Genomic DNA, 21,162 nt, shown 5'->3' with positions numbered 1-21,162 from the left:
TTCTAAATTTGCCTTCAGCCAAATTTGCCAAACATTCTCTCAATTCCTTCCTCCATCTTTACCTCATCATCATCATACATGTCTCTTCTGTTCTCCTCCATCTCTCCTCTGCAGTCCTCTGTCAGGAACGAGGTTATGGCGACCAGTCATGTCACGGATGAGTGGATGACACTAATGGAAATGAGTAGCCTCAACTGCTACATTGTGCGCCGTTACATAGCAACCCCCAGTGGGGTGCTCAGGATTTACCCAGGATCACTGATGGACAAAGCCTTCGACCCGACCCGCAGACAATGGTGAGGCTTAGTGAAAGGGGGGGAGGGGAGGGGAAGGTGTGTGTGTGTGTGTGTGTGTGTGTGTGTGCAGCAGCAGTAGTGGAAGTAGTTGTTAAAGGGAAGGAGTATGTGCTTCGTGGTTTCCCTGTGAAGTGATCCATCATTGTGTGCACTAAAAGTTTGGCCAACAGTGCATTACTTTATTCAAAGTACAGTAAACTGTAGGTTGGGGTTTGATCATCAGAGAAAGTTCTGTGTGTGTGTGTGTGTGAGTGACCCTAACCTTCATTCAACATAGATCACGTCCTGCTGTTTCAAAATGACCCTAACTGTGAGAAAAACCCTCTTCCGGTGTTGTGATGTGCAGGTACCAGCACGCCGTGGCTAACCCTGGCCTCATCACCTTCACGGGGCCATACCTGGATGTGGGCGGGGCAGGATATGTCGTCACAATTAGTCACACCATCCATGCGTCTAGGTGAGAACAAGAATGCATATTTCTACCTCGGTAAAGCCTCTGCAGTCACCTTTTGGAATCCACGTGTAGTGTAGTTTTAGTCCAGTCGTGTGAGTCACTCTTGGGATGACTGAGATAAAAAAAAAAAAAGACGCTCATGTTTGCTTAAAAAAAAGAAAAGAATGCGTGGACACTCTTCCGTAATAAAAATATGTGTGTTTATTAAGAAACAAGGTCCACCACACTACAAGGCTGCAGCGCCTGAATTTAAATTGAATAATCAAACTCTGGCTCTTACATTACCAGAGGTCCCAAGTTCCAGATGTACAGTTTCTGCCCCATAGAAGTAGACGAGTCAGGATTGTCAATTACGTGCAGATCATTCACATTTAGCCGCCATCGTTCATCAAGAATCTCACTTTATGTTACAAGCCCAGACGTTACTGTGGTCTGTTCAGCCTGGGAGTCACTTCAGGAAATAGTTTGAGGGAAACTAAAGAAAACCCGTTGACCAGTTTTGCTTTGGCTCTGTGTTGTGGGCTGTGTAGTGAGTGACATAATAATCCACATGGTCTGAGTGGAGTGGAATAAAAAGCCCTCGGTCTGTTATAGCACTTAATTACATAATGTTTTTGTCACAGCCTGCGAGAGTTGGAGAACAGTAAAGGCCTGGTACTGTTAGTGAGATTGACATGTAGTTGAACGAGCTGCAAATGCGAGTCTCACTGCAACAGGGACAGCATCGGTGTTTAATCAGCGTGATAAGAAGTGTTTACTTTGGTCCATGCAAACGTTCAGTGTACACACAAACATTCACTGTGAGCCTGTGAGCTGTGTTACACTGGCTCAGTGAGCATATCATCAGACAGTCTGTGTTGTGTAAACAGATGTATTTGTGTGTGTGTGTGTGTGTGTAGGTGCACACGTGAAGCTCACCACACACACTCACAAAAACAACTGTTAAACAGGAAGGTTTGTTTTGTTTTTTTCTCTCTTAATCTTCTGCTGTGTCCTCGCTGTTCTGCAGCTCACTGTCGGCGCCTGGTTACGCCGTAGCAGTGATGGGCATCGACTTCACCCTCCGCTACTTCTACAAAGTCCTGCTCGACCTGTTGCCCGTCTGCAACCAGGACAAAGGCAACAAGCTCAGGTAAGTGCAGGACAACAGTAGACGTGAAGAGTGATTTGTTTCCCGTTTCCGTTATGCAAATCACTTTTGCTTTTTCTTCCTCTTTTTCATTCTGTTCCCTCTTCCCCTGAATTTCCCTTGCTGCAGCTAATTATCTGTTGTACTGAGCGGGAATTAAACATGCAGATAGATCAAGAAGGGGAAAAAAATGAGGGAAAAGAGATAAGCTGATTATCACAGCATTCCTGTTAGAGATGTAGCGTTGCTGCTGCCTCAGTCCTACGTACTTCCTTCGGCTTTTATTTCACCCCCTTTCTTTTCCACCTCGCTCCACTACCAGTCCTCTATCACTCCACTTCCTTCGTGATCTCTCTGTTGGTGTTTTGGAGGTCATATAGGATTAGCTCAAAGGGGGGGACGTGGGGTGCAGAGGAATGGTGGAGGAACTAAGGGAAGCAGAATGGAACACTATTATGCACATGAATGAAGCCGAACATAGCGCTGGGGGTGAAAAGAGGGACATAATCAAGCAATAGCTGTTGCTGTGTTCGATTCCTGTTCTGGGACGGAGAACATGCAAACTCCACACTTTCTGTGTTCTCCCCATGTCTGCGTGGGTTTTCCCCGGGCTCTCCGGTTTGCTGCGCGCTCAGTCACAGCGGCTGTGATCAACCCTCCTTCTGACATTGAAATTTCCTTTAATAGACGTTTAATCATGTTATTGAGCTCGCTGTTATTAACCGTTTTGTTATTAACCCTCTTTTCATTTGTGTCTGCACATTCCAGGTGTTTCATTATGGAGGACAGAGGATACTTGGTAGCACATCCCACTCTCATTGACCCAAAGGGTCATGCCCCTGCTGAGCAACAGCACATCACACACAAGGTACAAACAGTGTTTCGTTGTTGTGTTCAACAGAGAGAAAACACTCAAAATGCACTAATTTTCATCCATGAACTGATCTTTTTGTGTTTCATTCCATAATTGTTTTTTTCCAACAGGAGCCGCTGGTGGCCAACGACATCCTGAATCATCCTAATTTTGTCAAGAAAAACCTGTGCAACAGCTTCAGTGACCGCACTGTGCAGCGCTTCTACAAGTTCAACACCAGCATCATGGTAAGCATACCTCAGAGACAGAGCTGAGGCCGTCTGGATGTTTGAGTGGCAGCACAGGAAAACAAGTTTCTCTCTGACAAGGCACTGCTACTGAAGACTGCACCTAATTCATATTTGTCAGTACAAAGCTGCCATCTAGTGGTAATCATTGGTGTTGCCGTTCTGTATATACAATATTTACTTACCCTGAGAATTCAGTGTCTCCTATTTAAAGTCTGTAGCTTCAAAGGTGTCACTGGTTGTTTTTGCCTTAATGAATATATAAATATATTTTAAAAACTCCCAGATTCCCACTGGGCTGAAATCTCACGGTTTTATTTTCAGGGCGATCTCACTAACCTGGTCCATGGTAGCCATTGTTCCAAGTATCGCCTGATCCGAATCCCCGGCACCAACGCTTTCGCTGGCATCGTCAACGAGACATGTGACTCTCTGGCGTTCTGCGCCTGCAGCACTGTGGACCGACTCTGCCTCAACTGCCACAGGTAAATGCTTCACCCGTGCAACTCTTCAAAACTTAGAGGGTTTAGTAAAAATAAAACCAGGGACATATTTAATGAAGCCCATCGCATGAGTGTTTCTCCCTGAACATGTCATTGTTTGTGGGGGGTTTTCAGAATGGAGCAGAATGAGTGCGAGTGTCCCTGTGAGTGCCCTCTAGAGGTCAACGAGTGCACAGGCAACCTCACCAACGCTGAAAACAGGTCAGTGGACATTTTTGTCTGAGCCTCACGAACACACGCTGCTACATTTATGTCCACACATTCTAATTCTATTTGATGACACAGTATAGAGACAAAAGGGAAAACTAATTTCATACAAGTCGATACAGAGAGCTCTTAGTTTTTAGATGATTTTGATCCTTTTAGTAGGAAATGTATCACGTAGCAGTAACATAACTGGCTGCGTGAGGTGTAGTTTATTTATTCATTGTCTCTTAAGTGTTCGGAAATATTCAGTGGTTGTTTTTAAAAAAAAAAAAATTTAAAAGCAGTTTACATAATAACGGAAGATAAAGATTATTCATTCTATTTAGATAAAATCACATCACAGACTACTGCAATTTTCCAATCTGTCAATCCAATTTTTTGCACCAAAATGCGTGTTGAAATAATATTACTTGATGAACCGTTTATTACTCGATTGCTAAATGAATCGTCAACTATTTTGATAATCGATTAATCGGTTTGAAGTTTTTTGTCATTATTAACAAAAGATTTCTGATTGTTTTAGCTTCTAAAATGTGAATATTTTCTTTATTACTTTGCTTCATATAACAAAGAAATCATTAAAACTGAATAATTTTGGTTTGTGGACAAAACAAGACATTCGAGAACATCATCATTTCCAAGTTTCTGACATTTTATGGGCCAAACGATCACTCAATTAATCAAGAAAATGATCGACAGATGAACCGATTACAAAAATAATCGATAGTTTGCGGCTGTATTTCACACAGAGTTACACACAGAGTCATTTTAGATGTCATTTACACAATAAAAATGAGTTATTACCTCTAATATTACGAATCCTACCGAAATCACAATTTCAAAATGTCAAAATAATCACAATTACATAATATTTCAAAATCGTTCGGCCCTATTTTACATTACAGTGTCTTATATTCATTCTGTTTTAATTGAATGCTTCATTTAATATCACCAGTAATGTTGATAGATTATTTGTAGTTATTGGATAATATGCTCGTTTTAGTTATGTCTCATTAAATATCAACAAACTGTTTTCCCGTGTGTAATAAACCCTCATATAGAATTATGTAAGTTACTAGAAGCAGTATTTAGCTTTATGTTTTAAATGTACAGTAAGTCTGTGTCCTTGTCACATGTAATTGGGGTCAAACAATGCGAGAATGGGAGTGCTTTGTAAGTGTTTGTGGGATTTTCTTCGCATTTTCCGTCTCCATTCGCTGTTTTCTCTCGTTTGCTTGTTCCTGCCGTTCTGCCCATCACTCACCACTTCATCAGCAGCTTCTTTGACAGCATGTCAATGTTTAAAATGCCAATTCCTGTTTTTATTTCAGGGGAAACGTGCAATTATCATGTTTGGCTGTCAGGTTTTTCTATGTTTTGTGTCAGGCAGTGCCGAGGTTTGTCCTTTTCTCCGAGCTGATTTGCATACGCTGACGAGCTGTCAAAGGCTGTAGTGGATGTTTTTTTAAGATTGCCTTTACTTTTTATTTATTTTTTTATTTTGTTCTTGAACCTAATCATGTTTCATATAAGGATTTTTGATCAATATGCACTGCCTCTCTGCCAGTCAGTAGCTTCTTGTTTGTTTTACGATTGTCTGTGTGTGTGTGTTGTAAAGGAATCCCAGTTGTGAAGTGCATCAGGAGCCGGTCAGTCTGAATGTGATTGATCCCAGTCTGCATGATACCCTGCCTCAGTGCATCAACACGCGCTGTAGCCAGAGATACACCAGCAGGTACACACTATACTACACATGTGCACAGTCAGCATGAAGTCTATGCCTACAGAGACGTATACACACACACCAGTGGTGCATAAATCTGCCATGAGCACTGACTGTATATAAAAATGACTTACTGGTATAGATGAGTGCCACCCAGTGGTAATTCATTGGAAGTGTATGGGTTGCCTTTGGGTGTATAACCCAGGCAGTGTTGCTCATTGAATCCAATTTATAGTATAAATTCTGACAAGAGCAGATTTGTGCATAATATAACATTTCTGTCATTTGTGTGACAGCTTTATATGTTTGTTACATTTAGAATGATTGGCAAAAAGAAACTAAAGCACCTTTTTTTCCCACTATAAAATCACAGATACTATGTTAATTTCTGTCTAAACTCAACAAAATAAACAAAAGGACAACACATTGAGCGTTTGCCTGCTTCAAGGTGGCTTGTATAGAAATGTTCTGATCTTTGTATTCTGCGCCTCGTTTCAGTGACTGTTTCGGTGTGTTGGACTGCGAGTGGTGCATGGTGGACAGCGATGGAAAGACTCACCTGGACAAGCCATACTGTGCCCTGCAGAAAGAGTGTTTCGGAGGCATCGTTGGTGCAAAGAGTCCATACGCGGACGGCCTAGGGCTCGTCGGTGAGAGTCTTTTATTATAATTTTTTTATCCTACTACATATATAAGAATATACTTTTTTTTTCTCTCGTAAAAGACGTGAACGAATAGTTCACGTGAACGTTGATAAATAGTAATCTGCAGGCCAATTATTGTGAAAATGGGACTCTTTTAAAAAGCAAACACTGAGTTATTTGTCCTGGGTAACATTACACAACATGCAGGTTTGTAACTGTGTGAATTTGTTTTAAGTGACTGACTCATCCAATCTCATTTCCGGAGATTAAGCCCTTGAATAATATTTCCGTTATAGTGTTTAATTTTTTTAACAACCCTCTGCTTATCCATCCCTCTATATTTTGTTTGTTCACCCTTTCATTGTCTCCTTTCTGCAGATGAGGAGGTTGCTTCTCTGAACATGATCAAGAGCGCGCCCGTGGGTCCAGTTGCTGGGGGCATTATGGGATGTATCATGGTGTTGGTGCTGGCTGTGTATGCATACAGACACCAAATCCACAGGCGGTCGCATCAGCACATGTCGCCACTGGCGGCTCAGGGTACGTATAGAATAACTAAGGGCAAGTGAGTCGGACTCACGTTAGCCCCCTTTTTCACCAACATTTCCAGGAATTTATTTACCTGGGGGAAATAATTCATGGTAATCTGTGTGGTTTGCGTTTCCTCAGCACCCCAAAGTTCCCGGAATACACTCAAACGGCCACAAATTCTTCTTTCTTCGTTGTCTTTTAAAGGTCTTGTTTGAAAGTGGGTTTCAGCTGCGCTGGCTGAAAACAGCTGCTGTTCCACCAATCCGCGTTCTTCAGCACACAGCCTCGCCCCTCTAGATTTCCTGTTAATCTGTTAATCTAAGTCCCACATCGCGAGTAGGTTCTTCTTTCGGTGAAAGTTTGGGTCATTTTGGATCCTGTCTAAATGAGAAAACTTCCTGTGGTGGAAAAGGGGCTATATACAGATTTATACAGATATTTATGTTGAACCATGCAGTTTATCGGTCAGTGACATTGAAATGAATGTAAAATTGTTAACATGTATTAAGTGAAATGCACATTTCTGCTGCGTGAAGTGTTTGTAGTGGATTGTCCTTCACTTTTCTTTTTGTTTGGCCCAAAAACAACAACAAAAGGACTCTGAAATTTCCTTCCTGATGATATTATCATTATTATTATTATTGTTATTGTTATTGTTATTGTTATTGTTATTATAATTATTATTATCATCATCATTATTATTATTATTATTATTATTATTATTACCATTACAATTACACCAAATGATGTTTCAAAGCAGCATGAATAACAAAGAGTCTGGCAAGTGCTGATAACAGATTCATACACCAGTTAGCCTTTCCTCTAATCTAAGGCTAATCCTTTAATACACCGTTTATTATCTGGAGCAAAGGTGCTAACATGTTGCCTCACAGTGTGTCTGTAATTCAACTCTCAATTGTTTTTTGGGCTTTGTTTGGATATAGAAAGCCTGTCCACATGTCCTGCCTACTCACCATGCGTGAAATACTTCACAGTTTTTCAGAATAGTAGCAGCGACTGTATCTCACCTCAGCCTCCTGTGCTTCTCTCCTCATGCTCTCTTAACCTTCACATTGCTCCAGAAATGTCGGTGAGAATGTCGAATCTGGATAACGAAAGAGACGAGCGGGATGAAGACAGCCACGAGGACAGAGGGATCAGTGAGTTGTGCTTTAGAGGCTTTGAAAGCTTTTGTTTTATTATTGTTGTTGTTATTTTTGAAGTGAGTAGTGTTTCTCAAGTCGGCCAGGTCTCGACTTTTTCATATTTGAGTGCCACTTAACTCTGTTCTGACCTGTGTGCTCTTTTCTCTTCCAGTCAGTAACACTAGATTTATAGCTGCGGTGATTGAGAGACACACACACACTCCTGAACGGAGACGGCGGTACTGGGGACGATCTGGGACGGAGAGTGACCATGGTAAGACGTTTATTTCTTCTGTGCCACATGCATTTATTGATTAACAACAATAGAATAAAAAACAGCAATCCAAATCTGTAGTTGGGTTCTGCATTCTGACCTGTACATCGTCTTTAATAGAAACAGGAAATGAGTAGTTTGCACCTAATGCTTTGTTATGCTCTGTCACGGCAGAAGAAACTGTTTGTAGAGTCTATTTTCCTCTTCAATAGTTCCACGGTTCTCCACAATAACCATGGCAACGTGGTAGTCAGTGAAATTGTCTCTTTCTGGACTATTTGTCTCCAACTGGACGAAGCATACCAAAATATCCACTCACCAAGTTGCTGTTGTTGTGGAGCTTGAGATTCACGGACAGCTACTTTTACAGGTTTTCCTGAAACTAGTGTTCCACCCTGTGAAGGTTGAACATAATTACAATTACACGTAATCACCCATGATTCAAGATTATCTCTCCATTCTTGCAGATTATTATTTTCTCTTGTGTCACAAAGCCACAAAATAAACATGAAACACTCCCTTAAGCCAGAGATGTCACAAACAGCCCTGCAGCTTAGAATTTACAATACTGATTTAAAAAAAAAAAAACAACAACATTAAAATGTGGGATCAGCAGCACACTCCGCATGCAGCAATTAAATTCCTGGATGAGGCTCCTTTATGTTGAAAGAAGCAAGATAAGATTTCAGTATATAACTAGGAAGTTTAAAGAACACGCTAAATAGGAGGAAAAGGAGATCCCTGTTACCTCTGGACTCATTGCAGGAGAGCTGGATGTCATGAGATAAAGAGGATTTATCTGTTTTACCTTAATTTATTTCAGGAAAGAGACATCACAATAAACACTTTTTATGTAAACGGTTCTTTTCCTGGTTTCAAAATTACAGATTGTTGTATTTCTTGAAACCTTGATATGCTCCCTGGAGTGACTGAGGTTTCTGAATATCCTCTGTTAGTTGGACACATGTGAGTATATTCAGATACCTGGTTGCTGAAATTATTGTATAAAAGAGTATAAATGACCAGGTTGTATTTGACACCACATCCACTATCCAATATGAATAAAACCAGGGTTTTAATACACTAATAATCATGGCATAAATCCCTCACCAAACACTGTCAAAAAAACAAAATTTGCACCTTGTATAAAATGGATATTATTGCCAGGTTTCTGCTCCTGGCGTGTTCCGTTCATCACAGCCCAGGACATGATTTTTGGAGAACATTCATGTGTAGAACTTGCAGGTCTGACACTCGGCGAGTGTGGGCGGGTAGTTTTCACCCACACGGGCTCTTACCACCTACATGTGGACGGCATCACTGCACCTCCTGGCAGCGAGTGTCTCTGTTACTTGTTGTGTAACTGCACATGACAAGAGAGGATGAATATGAAGAGAGGAGAGTGTGGGCTACAGAGGAACACAAGGCGCGTCGACTCAACCGGCGAGGATAAAAAAAAAAAAGAGGAAAGAGGGAAAAATAGTTTAACATTGATTTGTGAGGTTAGTGTTATTTTCTCTGTGCTTCATTGAAGATTCTCCTGCAAATGAGTAATTTAATTTAATCCTAAATATCGAAGAACTATTGCATGAAGTCGGTGAAATAAAAGTGTGGTATCTGGATTATTCTTCATGTTTCTCTTATTCTATCAGTGACAAAGGCTAATAAACTTTGTCAAAAAACTTTGAAAACTAGTGTAAACGTGTAGAAATGGAAGGGCAAGAGGACAAGGGTGGAGAGGAATTCAATTCATACCTTGATGCAACCGAGTTGAATCTTTTCTCTGCTCAGCCAAAGGTCCACACACTCAATATCAACACATTCCTACAGCACGATGGTGTATACATTATACAAGTCAGCTCAAGGATCAGAGCATGAAAACAGTGCTCAGTTTGCTCTGCAGCCTCAGCCTCCAGGAGACGATGGCCCAGTTCACAGTGAACACGTCACATGCTGCATATGCCACATATGTTATTTCAAACGTATCATTTGTATCATGTAGAAAAAAGGTCTGGTACTTCTAAGCAAAGATAATCTCGACATTAAAATTTGATCATGTGAAGATTCCCAGGGGGGGGGCCATACAAATGCACCGTTTTATAGCAATTATCACAATTATCTATCTATTTATTTTAAAATGGCTAATCTAAGCCACGCAAGGAGTGAACACAATTCTGCCTTTCTTTCACATCTGGAGTCAGATAACACAAAAACCTAATGACATAACAGGAGATGAGTGCATGTATCTGTAACCCTGCGAGAGAACTACAGAAGCTAGGAAGTGGATTTCAACAGAGCCAGGACAGCTGTTATTGTTAGGTTATTTCGTTAAAGCTAAACCAACCAGCTGCTGGTGTCATGCTCAACATAGAAATACATAGGGGAGTGTTTTTAAATTACCCCTTCTAAAGCTCAGCAAGAAGATAAATAAGTGCGTTTCACTAACTTCAAATTTCACTCACCTAATAACTCTCAGTTGTCAGTGAAACCTTTGACCTTATATCTGTCTCCAGCAGTTAAAAGTCTTCTAGTGCTCATAAATCTCAAAGGTCCAGTCCCTAATAAGACATTTGGAGTCTGTCCGTTGGTCTGTATGTCTGTCTCTTTATCTCTTGACTTTAAGAGGGATTTGCTTGTCTTAGCTGCTGCTGAAAGTTGTCAACAGGACAAAAATAAGCCGTAGACCTGCCTGAACTCTTGGCTCTCGCTTCTGGGACAAAAAAGAAAGATACATTTAGCCAAAGTTGGCATCTACCAAGTCTGAAACGTCTTTGAAGTATGTCTCCCTGTCTTTCTTTTAATCCTCCACTCCCCCTTTCTCTATCCCTCCCTCGTCCTCACATCCTCTCGTTTCCCTTCTCTAAATTTTTCTGTTTCACCTTTTTTTTTGTTTTGAACCCAGGCTAGTCTTTGGAGAATCTGCCAAAAGAACATTTTAACAACAGCATTATTATATGTTAGGAATTACTGAACATTTGCCTGGGGACCGTCAATAAAAAGCCACGTTTTTGACTTTAAAATGTCAATGTAAAGATTAACGAGGGATCAGATATGTCTCCCTGCTTTAAATGTCTGGAGGATAAAAAGACGCTGTTGTTTGGGCAAATTTGCACATTTCACCATCACTCATTATCCCCCACACACACATTTTTAGTGTGAACATTCAAAGACATAATGCAAATCACAAATCAATGTCCAGTGCTTCCCTGAACCCCAAAACCAAGTCTTAACCCTGAAAAGGACTTTTAAAGTTGTGTGGTCCAGTAACAATGTCTTCATTTCCTATGACTAATATGTTTAAGTACACACACTCAAATCATTATTATATATAATAATGATAATCAGTTCTCCTCCTTATCATTCATAATCAGGCTGTCTTATGTGGATGTCATGGTCCTGAGTGTCACGGTAATGAATCCGACTCAATAAATGACTCTGCTGAAGAAGAAAACTGAAGCCATTAGCTTAATGTGAGCGCGTCGACTGGTGACCTGTCGTCAGCTGGCGTTAGCTTATTAGCTTTGTGGCTAATTGGGTAACAATTAGGTGATACTGACAGTGAAGTCGTCTGTGGCCTCAGTCATGAACTGAAACATTAATGCACTCACCACTGAGCTTCTAACCACACATTTCTCCGTTTCTAATACTCCATTATGTGAACTACCAGGGCTGTTGAAAGCTAGCTCACTTCGTTAATGAATGCAGTTAGCATGAGAGCGTTGGTAACCTCAGTCATTAAAAAAAGTTCGGAGGGTATCAATTAGCCTGCAGAATCATGATATATCAGTGTCCTTATGTTCAAGCTGTCATTTAATTATTCTTTGACCCAGTCATTTTGTGTGACAGCAGCTTTTGCTCTACTTAAACCGATGTAGGCGACACTAACAGCCATGTTGGCTCCTGGCGCTGCCTCCTCCAGGCTCAACGTATGTGTTGGGAAGTGCCATGAATATGTATGCGTCCTTTCTTTTTTTCAAATTTGTCCCGTGGAAGCTGAAAACACGGAGAAGATAATCCCAATGGGGATATTTAGTTGTCAGTGTTCCTGTAGTACCTTTGTGTGAGCTTTGAATTCAGATGCTTCTGTGTTGAGCGTCTACGGCTCCAGGGTTGTAGATCCTTTTCATAGCGGCTTCTCATTTCTTGGCACTGAGGGCAAACTGGCACATTTGTAGCTACTACGGTACGCGGTGTTGTTGGTTTACATCCCTTAACTGTTCTGATGTACCATCTAGGAATAGAAGTTACGTTGCTTCTGTTTGTTTTTCTGTCATGTTGTCCATTAACTAGTGCAGGCCCATTTAGGGAAAGCAACTCATTGTGATTTTTCTGACAGATATTGAAACTGCGATATGATTTGTGATATGTTTCAGTTTGACATTTACTGTGTTATATTTTTAAAACAAGGAAGTGGAAGTGGATTACAAAACGGCATCAAAACTGCTACAGTTTAATGCAAGGATTAGGAAGCTTTATTTGCCATAGAAGAGTCACAAATGATCAAGATCAAATGATAATTAGAGCTGCGACGAACAATTATTTTCATAATTGATTAATCTGTCGATTATTTTTCTTTGTTTGGTCCCGTGAAATGTCAGAAAATTTTCTCAAAATGTCTTTCACTTTTAATGATTTCTGTGTCAAATGGAGCAAAGAAACCAAAAAATATTCACATTTAATACGCTGAAAAATCAGAAATCAACTTGTTTCAAGTATTGAAAAAACACGCAATTATCAAAATAGTTATATTTACAACCTGGCATGATGACTCATTGATTGAATATGCAGTGTCCCTCTTCTAAAATAATTTATAAATATAACAAATTCTCAACCTATCTCAGATTTATGTCCTAACTTTCATGCTTCAAAAATATCATGACCTAATGATAAATATTAAAATTTAAGGTTGATGATGAGTCAAATGAGTCTTATCTGTGTGATGGTAAGTCAAACATCTCATGGTCATGTTTCAATTACAAAGCTGAAGTGACTTATATCCCATGTTTTCAGTTCTCAGATTTCATTTTCTTTCAGAGCCGTCGCCACTTCTGCATTTTCAAATCAGATCTGTGTCACTTCAGTATTTGCATCAAGATCAGAGATGATGTATGAGCGTTGTTGTACTTGACCCTATAGGGGAAGAGAGTTTGCTTTCTCTGGAGCTAGATCTCGTTCTTCTTCTTATAAATGTCCCACTTTAATAACAAGTGGCTTCGTAAATGTGATATTTGTGATATAAATGTGGTACTTGTCATTTTCAGATGCCAGACACTTGCAGTTAAGAATGTGAACCATCCAATGTGATCTTTGATGAGTCAGAGTTGAACTGAGAAATAATTCATATTTTTTGTGTGTGTGTCCAGGTTACAGCACCATGAGTCCGCAGGAAGACAGCGAGAATCCACCGGGAAACAACGACCCGCTGTCGGCCGGCGTGGACGTCGGCAACCACGATGACGACCTGGACCTGGACACGCCCCCCCAAACGGCTGCGTTGCTCAGCCACAAGTTCCACCCGTACCGACACTCGCACCACCACCCACTGCACACGCACCACCTACAGGCGGCAGTCACCGTGCACAGTGTGGACGCAGAGTGCTGATCCCCCCCCCGGGCAATGGCGGAACTTTTATTTTTTTACGAGAAAAAAAAGACTATTTTTAAAAAAGAAAAGAACGTTGGGCTTGTTTACACAGTGGGTACTGTTAAGGATGGAAGGGAGGAAGAGAGATTCCACAGCTGGACTTAAACCCACACTTGCAGCTGAGACACTGGGACCTCCGTGTCAGATTGTGTGCGTATTTTTCGCTCGCGGTCGCTTTGTGCCAACATCTCAACCTTCAAAGAGGAACTGGAAGCCTGAACGCCTGTAAAATGGAAGGCCAACATGGATCCAAACTCCATGCATCTGTGAAAATTGCTCCCTGAAGAGTGAAATTATTAACTTTCCAACACTTAACCCTGGATCTAATATGGGATTATATCATGGATTCTACAGTAGCTTTACTCTCCAGATAAACATGCCATTTTTATTTTTATTTTGTTGCCTTGACCTAAAGGAGTAGCTGCTGCTCTTAGGTGAAGTGGGAAGATTTTTGAACATTTTCACAAAATCTCTGTGAACTCGTAGTAGGCGAACGCTTCACATAAACACAGGAAGAAACACTTAAAAAAAGAGGAAAATGTTATTTTTCTACTATTTATTAAAGGGGTAGACAGATAAGCAAGCAGCTGCCGCAGACACAAGCAAGTCAGTGTCACGAGATATAGACTTCCTGCCAATCAGTGCATCACAGTTGGGGCGGGTTAGTCTCTGTTTTTAACTCCCTTAAGAAGCTGAATGTTCATTGTTAATTTAGACACTTTGAGAAGCTATAAAACGACAGACATGGAAGAACTGGATATTGATGATGAATAACGAGTAGCTAATGTTTTTGCTTCCCTTTTTCTTTCCACCTTCTGTACCCATAATGTCTAACTGTGCAGTAAAGCTGATACGAGTTAAAAGCACATCTCAGTGTCTTAGTTTTAGCCTTTACCTCATCCAGAGCTTTGGAGTGATGTAGTCTTTGACATGTAGACATGCACATTTAGTTGGGGTTTTTTTTTTTTAACAGAAACTGACAGCATTCACTGTGGACATGTCGTCTGTGTCAGGAGACAGAACTTCAGATGCTCACCGGGCCTTTTTAAGCCTCCTCGAGACAAGAGAAGGAAGGGAAGATAGAAACTAACATTCCTGGCTTTAGTCAGCGCTGGGGATTTGGTGTGTGAGGATAATTGGGGGGACGGGAGATTCCGAGTTTCACTGTCAGGGGGGGGAACAGCAGCTTTTACCACAAATTGTTTTGTTTTTGCCTCTGTGGCCAAGCTGATGTATGTATCTCGTACGTGTGTGTGTGTGTGTGTGTGTGTGTGTGTTCAGTTCCCATCGATGTCCAAGATGGAGTCGCCTTCTTGTCGAGGAGATTGAAAGAGAGGGAGAAATTGCTGCTGTTATTGTACAGAGGTCACATCCATCTGTTGACTCCTCTGTGGTTAACCACTCAAAAATGTCTTTTCTATACGTCTCTGGTTTAGTGTGCGTTTGTGTGTGTGTGTGATGGTGAGTGAGTGAGTGAGTGAGTGTGTGAGTGTGTGAGTGTGTCTTTCTGTCATGCGGTATTGTGTATTTTTTTTCCTCAAGATAGTATTAGAGAAATTATAGGAAATTATTATGAATGAAATATCACTTATTTTTTATTCTGATGAAGTCATTTGACCCAATCTACACGCGGGCATGGGTTTGATTGGGTTTGATTGTTCAACACATCACACGTCGCTATGGCGTTGGAACATTTTTCAAGGAATTGTCTATTGTTCTTCAGTGTTTCGCGATGAAGTGTAAATACAGAATCACAAATTGATATTAACGTCCTCTGTACGCGCGGGGTTGTTTGTTTTTTTGTTTTTTTTCTTGGATTTATTTAGGTCCATATTGGATGGAAGTCAGTACTTGGAGAAAAAAAAGAAATAAATACACACTTTTTATGTTTGAGAGGCTTATACGGTAGTTTTATTACGTCTTCTTTTTCACCGTACATCTTTCCAACAACAACAACAACACTGGCTCTGTGGTGGTGAACTGCTGTAAGCTGTGCCGTTGTTCTGTTGCTACACAACACTGTCAAACGCTTTCACAACTCCTTTAGTGTGGTTTCATTTCTGTTATTGTGAGCTCGTTAAAAGGTTTATCTGAACAAGTGCGACATCACTCGACGCTACTAATGGAGCAGAGAGATTAAAACACACCATGCGAGTACGACGACATGGTCAGATATTCCAGTGTCGCCACTAATTTGTGATTAAGATTATCCTGCTCTCATCGCTTTTTATGGTACATAATCGTGGCGTCTGGTAGCATCTCAATGCACAGTCTCTGCATCTTCTCAAATTTCCCTTTTGTCGTCTAAAAAGGCATTTTATTTTTCTGGAGCGCTCTTGAACAGTATTTACCAGCCATTGTAAACAAGTATGTGTGCGTGTGTGCGTGCGTGATTGTGTGTGTATGTGTGTGTGTGTGTGTGTGTAGAGAACACTCTGTATTGCATTAATGTACTGAAGGAATGTGTACATCACCCCCCCTCATGTATCATATAAAGTTATCGAACTGAGATTTATTGCAATGTGAATGTGATAAAGTTGATTTTACACTTAATAATAGTGTGTCGTGTGTTATTGTTTGTTGACATTTTTAAATATTCAGTGAAGTATAAAGTGCTCAACCATCCATCCGTCTTCTGCCGCTTTATCCTCCACATGAGGGTAGGCGGGGTCACACCCTGGACATCTAGAAACAAACAGCCATTCACTCTCACACCTACAGTCAATTTAGAGTGTCCAATTAACCTAATCCCCAAATCTGGACTGTGGGAGGAAACCAGAGAACCCAGAGAGAGACCATGCACACCGTGTTTCTTGCTGCAAAACCACTACACTGAATGAACAGCATTGGTAATTATCCGAATAATTTTTTATCTTTGTAGAAGTATGTAGAAGCTCTTTAACCCGCACAATTATATTTTCTAATGCTGAAATATCATTATTATTGTTATGAAACAGAAAAAGGTTGTAAAGCACATTATTAGCTCTTGATTAAGATGTCAAATTCAAGTTATTTACTTGCGATCCTGAACAGAAAAATGAGTTTCAGTGGTTGAATGTTATGCTTGATTCATTTATTTTTTTCTTATCATAGAAGCCCAGAGAATTCAGTTTATGATTTGCCCAGTAAATAACAGTCATATTTTTAGTTTTTTTTTAGTATTTTCTAAAATATTTGTTTTCGCACGTCGGGTTGAGTTAGAACTGCTTCATTTATTTTTTTTAAACAACAGTCAACAGAAAAGACATTTTATAACATGGATGAGAATTAATACTCTGTTTTATTCTGTACTTTCATTTCAACTTTCAAAACCTGCTTTCTGTACCTCTCAGTGTGGTCAAAGATGTGAGAGCACGTGTGTGTGTGTGTGTGTGTGTGTGTGTGTGTGCATGATTAAAGAGTAATTACTAACAGCTGCAGTACAAAATGCACTTTTGCCAATTTTCTCTCGCTTTATGGAGAAACAAATTGTGTTTCTCTATTGTCGGCTGGGTCGTTGGTTCGCACTTCAGAAAAGAGGTCACGGAAGAGAGCACACATAGAAACCCCTGCACAGAGAGACATGGCTGGATTATCTGCCGGGGATTTTAGTGTTTGTTGTTTCAGTACCTTCACTGAACTGAGTCATATTACCTGATTCCTCTTCAGCCTCTGTTTTAATTCCCTCTGGTTCTCTCACGGACATTCAGAACACTCTCTTTTTAGATGGAGCTGGCCTTGTTTGGTTGGGAGTGTTTTTAATGATATATAGAGCTGCTACTATTGTTGCCTGTGATCAATCCATCCACATTATGCTTTATTTGTATGGAGAAAAAAACAAACAAACATGAAAATGTCATGTTTGTTTATTAATCAAGTAAAAGCCTCGGGAGATGTATGTGTTGTCCTTTGTGTTCTGGAGGATGAGCGTTATAAATCCATTTTTAACCTCTTCACTCCGCACTTTGAGAAAATGGGCATTGAAATGGTGTGAAACGGTGTTTTTCAGCAGACACAATCTGCACCTGGCTCCACCAGGATGTTGTGTGTTCTTGGTCATAGGTGAAGGAAGAATAGTGGTACACGCTGGCCGCCTGGAAGAATTATCAGTTATTTATGAGTCTTTCTGTACACGCAGACTTCCCTGCCAGGGGGTCGCAACATGGTTCTGATGTCTTATAGCAAAAAGGCTGCTTTGGTTTGAGGCAGAAAGTGCAAAGTGAAGTATGTCTTTTCACTGTTTTTTTTTTTCTTTAAATGGAAGAAAACATCACGTCACCTACGGGTTAAGGTGCTGAACGGCTTCAGCTCCAGTTTGTTGCTTGACATTTCCCAATCTACCTCATCACCGCTACTTTCACCTTGTTATGCATCATAAGAAAAAATGCTGTCAAATTACGGAAATGAGCAAAGATTGGATGATAATATAGTCCACGTATGGTAAAATGTCTTAATTTCGTGCCGTAAACAATGCTTAATAGGGGTTGCAGCCCCAATAAAGAGAAAAATCTTATGCCGTTTTCCGTTAAAAGACAGATTTACATTCATTTTACACATTTGCCTCCTGACGACTGGACGAGTCTGTTGATTCACTTAAGTGCCGCAAGACAAATGCCCATTACTTATGTAGCAAATAGTTTTTTACTGAAATTACAGTCATATCTTTACAATTTAATGACATATACATAAAATAAAAAAGGAACCAGTCGGCAGTTTTCTTTGAAATACAACCAAAACAACTTGTACATGAACATGCTGTCAAATGCATCGCTGGGATTTAATTGGAATGATGCATTTTTGTTTTTGCTGAGATTTAAGTGTCATCTCTCATGTGGAAACAGCATCTATGCTCTAAGCAGATACGGTCTATATTAAGTGAAGGTCATAGAGTACACCGTTTTGTTTTTTTCACTCTCTCTCTCTCTCTCCTTGAGGTGAATAGTTAAAATAGAGAGGGGCACACTGGGCTCTCAGTGTACTGAACATCAGCAGGGATGTAGTTCATCACCGTGGAGAGAGAATCTCTGTCTGTTCGCCTTACATCGTACGTGTCCCATAAACCTCATCATTTTGTTCATTCATTCATTCATTCATTCATTCACACCTCCCCTACATGACCCCCATCTTTGTCTCGTTTCCCACTGCCGCTGCACCTCGTCCTCCTCTGCGCTCTCTCAAGCTGTCTGCTGCTTCCTGCCAGAAATGCTCTCTGTGAATTAGGGCGCTGAGCTGGGTGTCGAAGCCCCCTCGGGTCATGTCAGTCACTCTCTTTGCTTTTGCCAACTAGTACGGCACCAGACATGCACCAGCAGCATATTTTTGTGCAGTCCACAGTCCCACTTTCCCAAACACAGCTAAGTCATCTTGAATTTTCACAACTCTAAAATCGCTCCTGACAGAAAAGTGTGGTGTGTGTCCTGTGTGTGTGTGTGTTGTGCTGAAAAGCACAGCATTGCTTTATTAGTTGTTTAAAAAAATAAAAATAAAAATAAAAAACCTGCTTGGGTTGGGTATTAAGATGCTCATTGTGACTCACTTCCCTGATGCACCGGTGGAGAGGTGTGCTGATGACCACTGTAATTAGGACATGAATTGGGCAGGGAACTCTTGTCCCCCTGGTTTCAGGTCAGCCGTTTTTTTTAGTAGGTCACATGTCCCTTCATTTCTTGTACGCTATCGGAGAAAATGAGTCACGCCACTGCACTGTAATCATGTAGTGTATGAGAGCATAACATCATGCACATTAATGGAGAGCGAGAAGGAGGGCGCCCACAGTCCATATTTTATACCCACTGCTGCGTTTCTGACAGGATTGCAGAGTGAGACGCGCACAAGTTCTCACTATCCACTCCCGTGCAGTGTGAACCTCTTCGCCGTGTATAGGGTTCACCCTTTCTCCGTCTCTCATCCCTCCTCTCCCGTCCGCACGCCCACTGAGCTCATCCCAGGTGCCGGCTTTGCCCACTCAGCCACTCAGCCCACCTACGCCCTCACACATTTATTCCTGGCGAGCAGTGGTGAACATATTCCCTTGCTTTCTTCTCCTCTTTTCTAGACCCACCCACTCCAAAGAGGGCTGTGAATCAGTGGCTGACATGCTGAAGCACCAGCAGGGCTCTAGTGTTTTCAATAGAGAGAGACGAGCAGCTCCCCCCCCCACCACGGTTTGTGAAGCATAGGTTATTATTATGCGGTTTGATTTGCATGTTGGTGAAAAATGGTGTGGAAGATAAAGATATAGTTAAGGAATCCTTCAGTGTGATACGTGCTCGTGTACCAGGGGAGCTGGCGGGAACAAATGAATTGTTCTCTCTCATGGAAAAATGATGTTTAGCACTTAGTGGTGCGATTCAAGAATCAAGTCTCCAAAAATCAGCCCGTGCGAGTGACAGGCCAGATCTTTCTGCCTTTTTCAGAGAACCACCAGCACCACTCAATGATTCATGTTCCCAATCTGTCAGCAGGCACCGGCTGCAGTGTGACTCCTCCTCAGTGATTTTCACGTTTAAAATATGCCTTTGTTGCAGTTGGACACGGTATTTGATGGACACGTGAGAGTCAATGTTGGTCAGGAACACCTGAAATATCAAGATGAGGCTCAAAATGTCAATTAGAGCTGCCGCTGATTGCCCTATTGCCCCTATTCTAGTAATGCAAAGCTAAATGCAAAGTATTCCTTGAATAGTTTTTGATCCAGAGCATGCAATGACATTTTCTGATGTGATATTTTGTCTCACCACACAGTAAAGTCCCTATATGTGATCACGCTTCACACTTTTGTTGGAGAAACAACTGATATCATCATGCAATTGTTGACTAATCATAGTTGAATCAAATTGCTCTTTTCTTTGGCCTTTGTATTCAACAATGGACTGAGCGTGAGCTGCGTTTGTATATTCGTATAAATGGTCCGTATACGGCAAGACTGTTTCAGCCGCTTGGCAAGGCAGTATCGTTTTCACCCACTGACAACTGTGATTGTCTGGACTCCAATCTGCCAAGAAACGCTTTCACGCAGATGGTGCGTGTGCGCGCAACAGAGAGAGAGAAGACATGGAGGTTTGCTTTCACCGACTCTTACACAAGGCCTCGGCATGCTCGCTGCTCTAAATATTTTTCCGAAAAGGCTTGATGCGAGCCCGTCGACGCGCTCATGCCTCTGTGAGTGTGAATGCATTGCCGAGGTGTGAGTCTACAGTGTGCAGTCTGTCGGTGTCTAATGCAGCCTGCGGAAGCTACAGAAGCATTGTGAGGACTCGGTGGGGAGCTCGGTTCCCCTTGTGTTTGCCAGGAGCAGCTTTCCACCCACGGTGGGCAGGCAGGCAGAGAGGCAGGCAGGCAGGCAGGCTCGGCTGGCTGCTAGGCTGGCATTCACAGAAAGACTTGGGTAGAAAGGAGGGGAAGGCACACAGCCATGGTCACACTATACACATGAGGAACAGAAAAGCTCTGGTGGTTTAAAGATACTCTCCAGTAAATGTCTTTTTGTTCTCTCTCTCTCTCTCTCTCTCTCTCTCTCTCTCTCTTTCTTC

The 21,162-nt window shown here is 41.3% G+C and overlaps 1 protein-coding gene across 1 annotated transcript in view; it reads left to right on the top strand.

Annotated features, from left to right (window-relative positions):
• Positions 1-15,139, top strand: part of cachd1 (cache domain containing 1) — a 72,881-nt gene extending 57,742 nt beyond the window's left edge. Inside the window, exons 15-27 of the mRNA XM_058638296.1 lie at positions 115-296; positions 643-753; positions 1,760-1,882; positions 2,648-2,747; positions 2,864-2,980; positions 3,305-3,465; positions 3,598-3,684; positions 5,309-5,425; positions 5,912-6,063; positions 6,436-6,597; positions 7,671-7,748; positions 7,906-8,007; positions 13,371-15,139. Of these exons, the coding sequence (XP_058494279.1) occupies positions 115-296; positions 643-753; positions 1,760-1,882; positions 2,648-2,747; positions 2,864-2,980; positions 3,305-3,465; positions 3,598-3,684; positions 5,309-5,425; positions 5,912-6,063; positions 6,436-6,597; positions 7,671-7,748; positions 7,906-8,007; positions 13,371-13,609 (1,731 nt within the window). The 3' untranslated portion in view covers positions 13,610-15,139. The remainder of the gene's footprint in view (positions 1-114; positions 297-642; positions 754-1,759; positions 1,883-2,647; positions 2,748-2,863; positions 2,981-3,304; positions 3,466-3,597; positions 3,685-5,308; positions 5,426-5,911; positions 6,064-6,435; positions 6,598-7,670; positions 7,749-7,905; positions 8,008-13,370) is intronic.
• Positions 15,140-21,162: the final 6,023 nt, after the last annotated feature.

The sequence above is a fragment of the Solea solea genome, chromosome 9 (genome assembly GCF_958295425.1).
Source record: "Solea solea chromosome 9, fSolSol10.1, whole genome shotgun sequence".
Classification (NCBI taxonomy): Eukaryota; Metazoa; Chordata; class Actinopteri; order Pleuronectiformes; family Soleidae; genus Solea; species Solea solea.
Note: the sequence above shows the minus strand (reverse complement) of the source record. Positions and strands in the feature narration are given on the sequence as shown.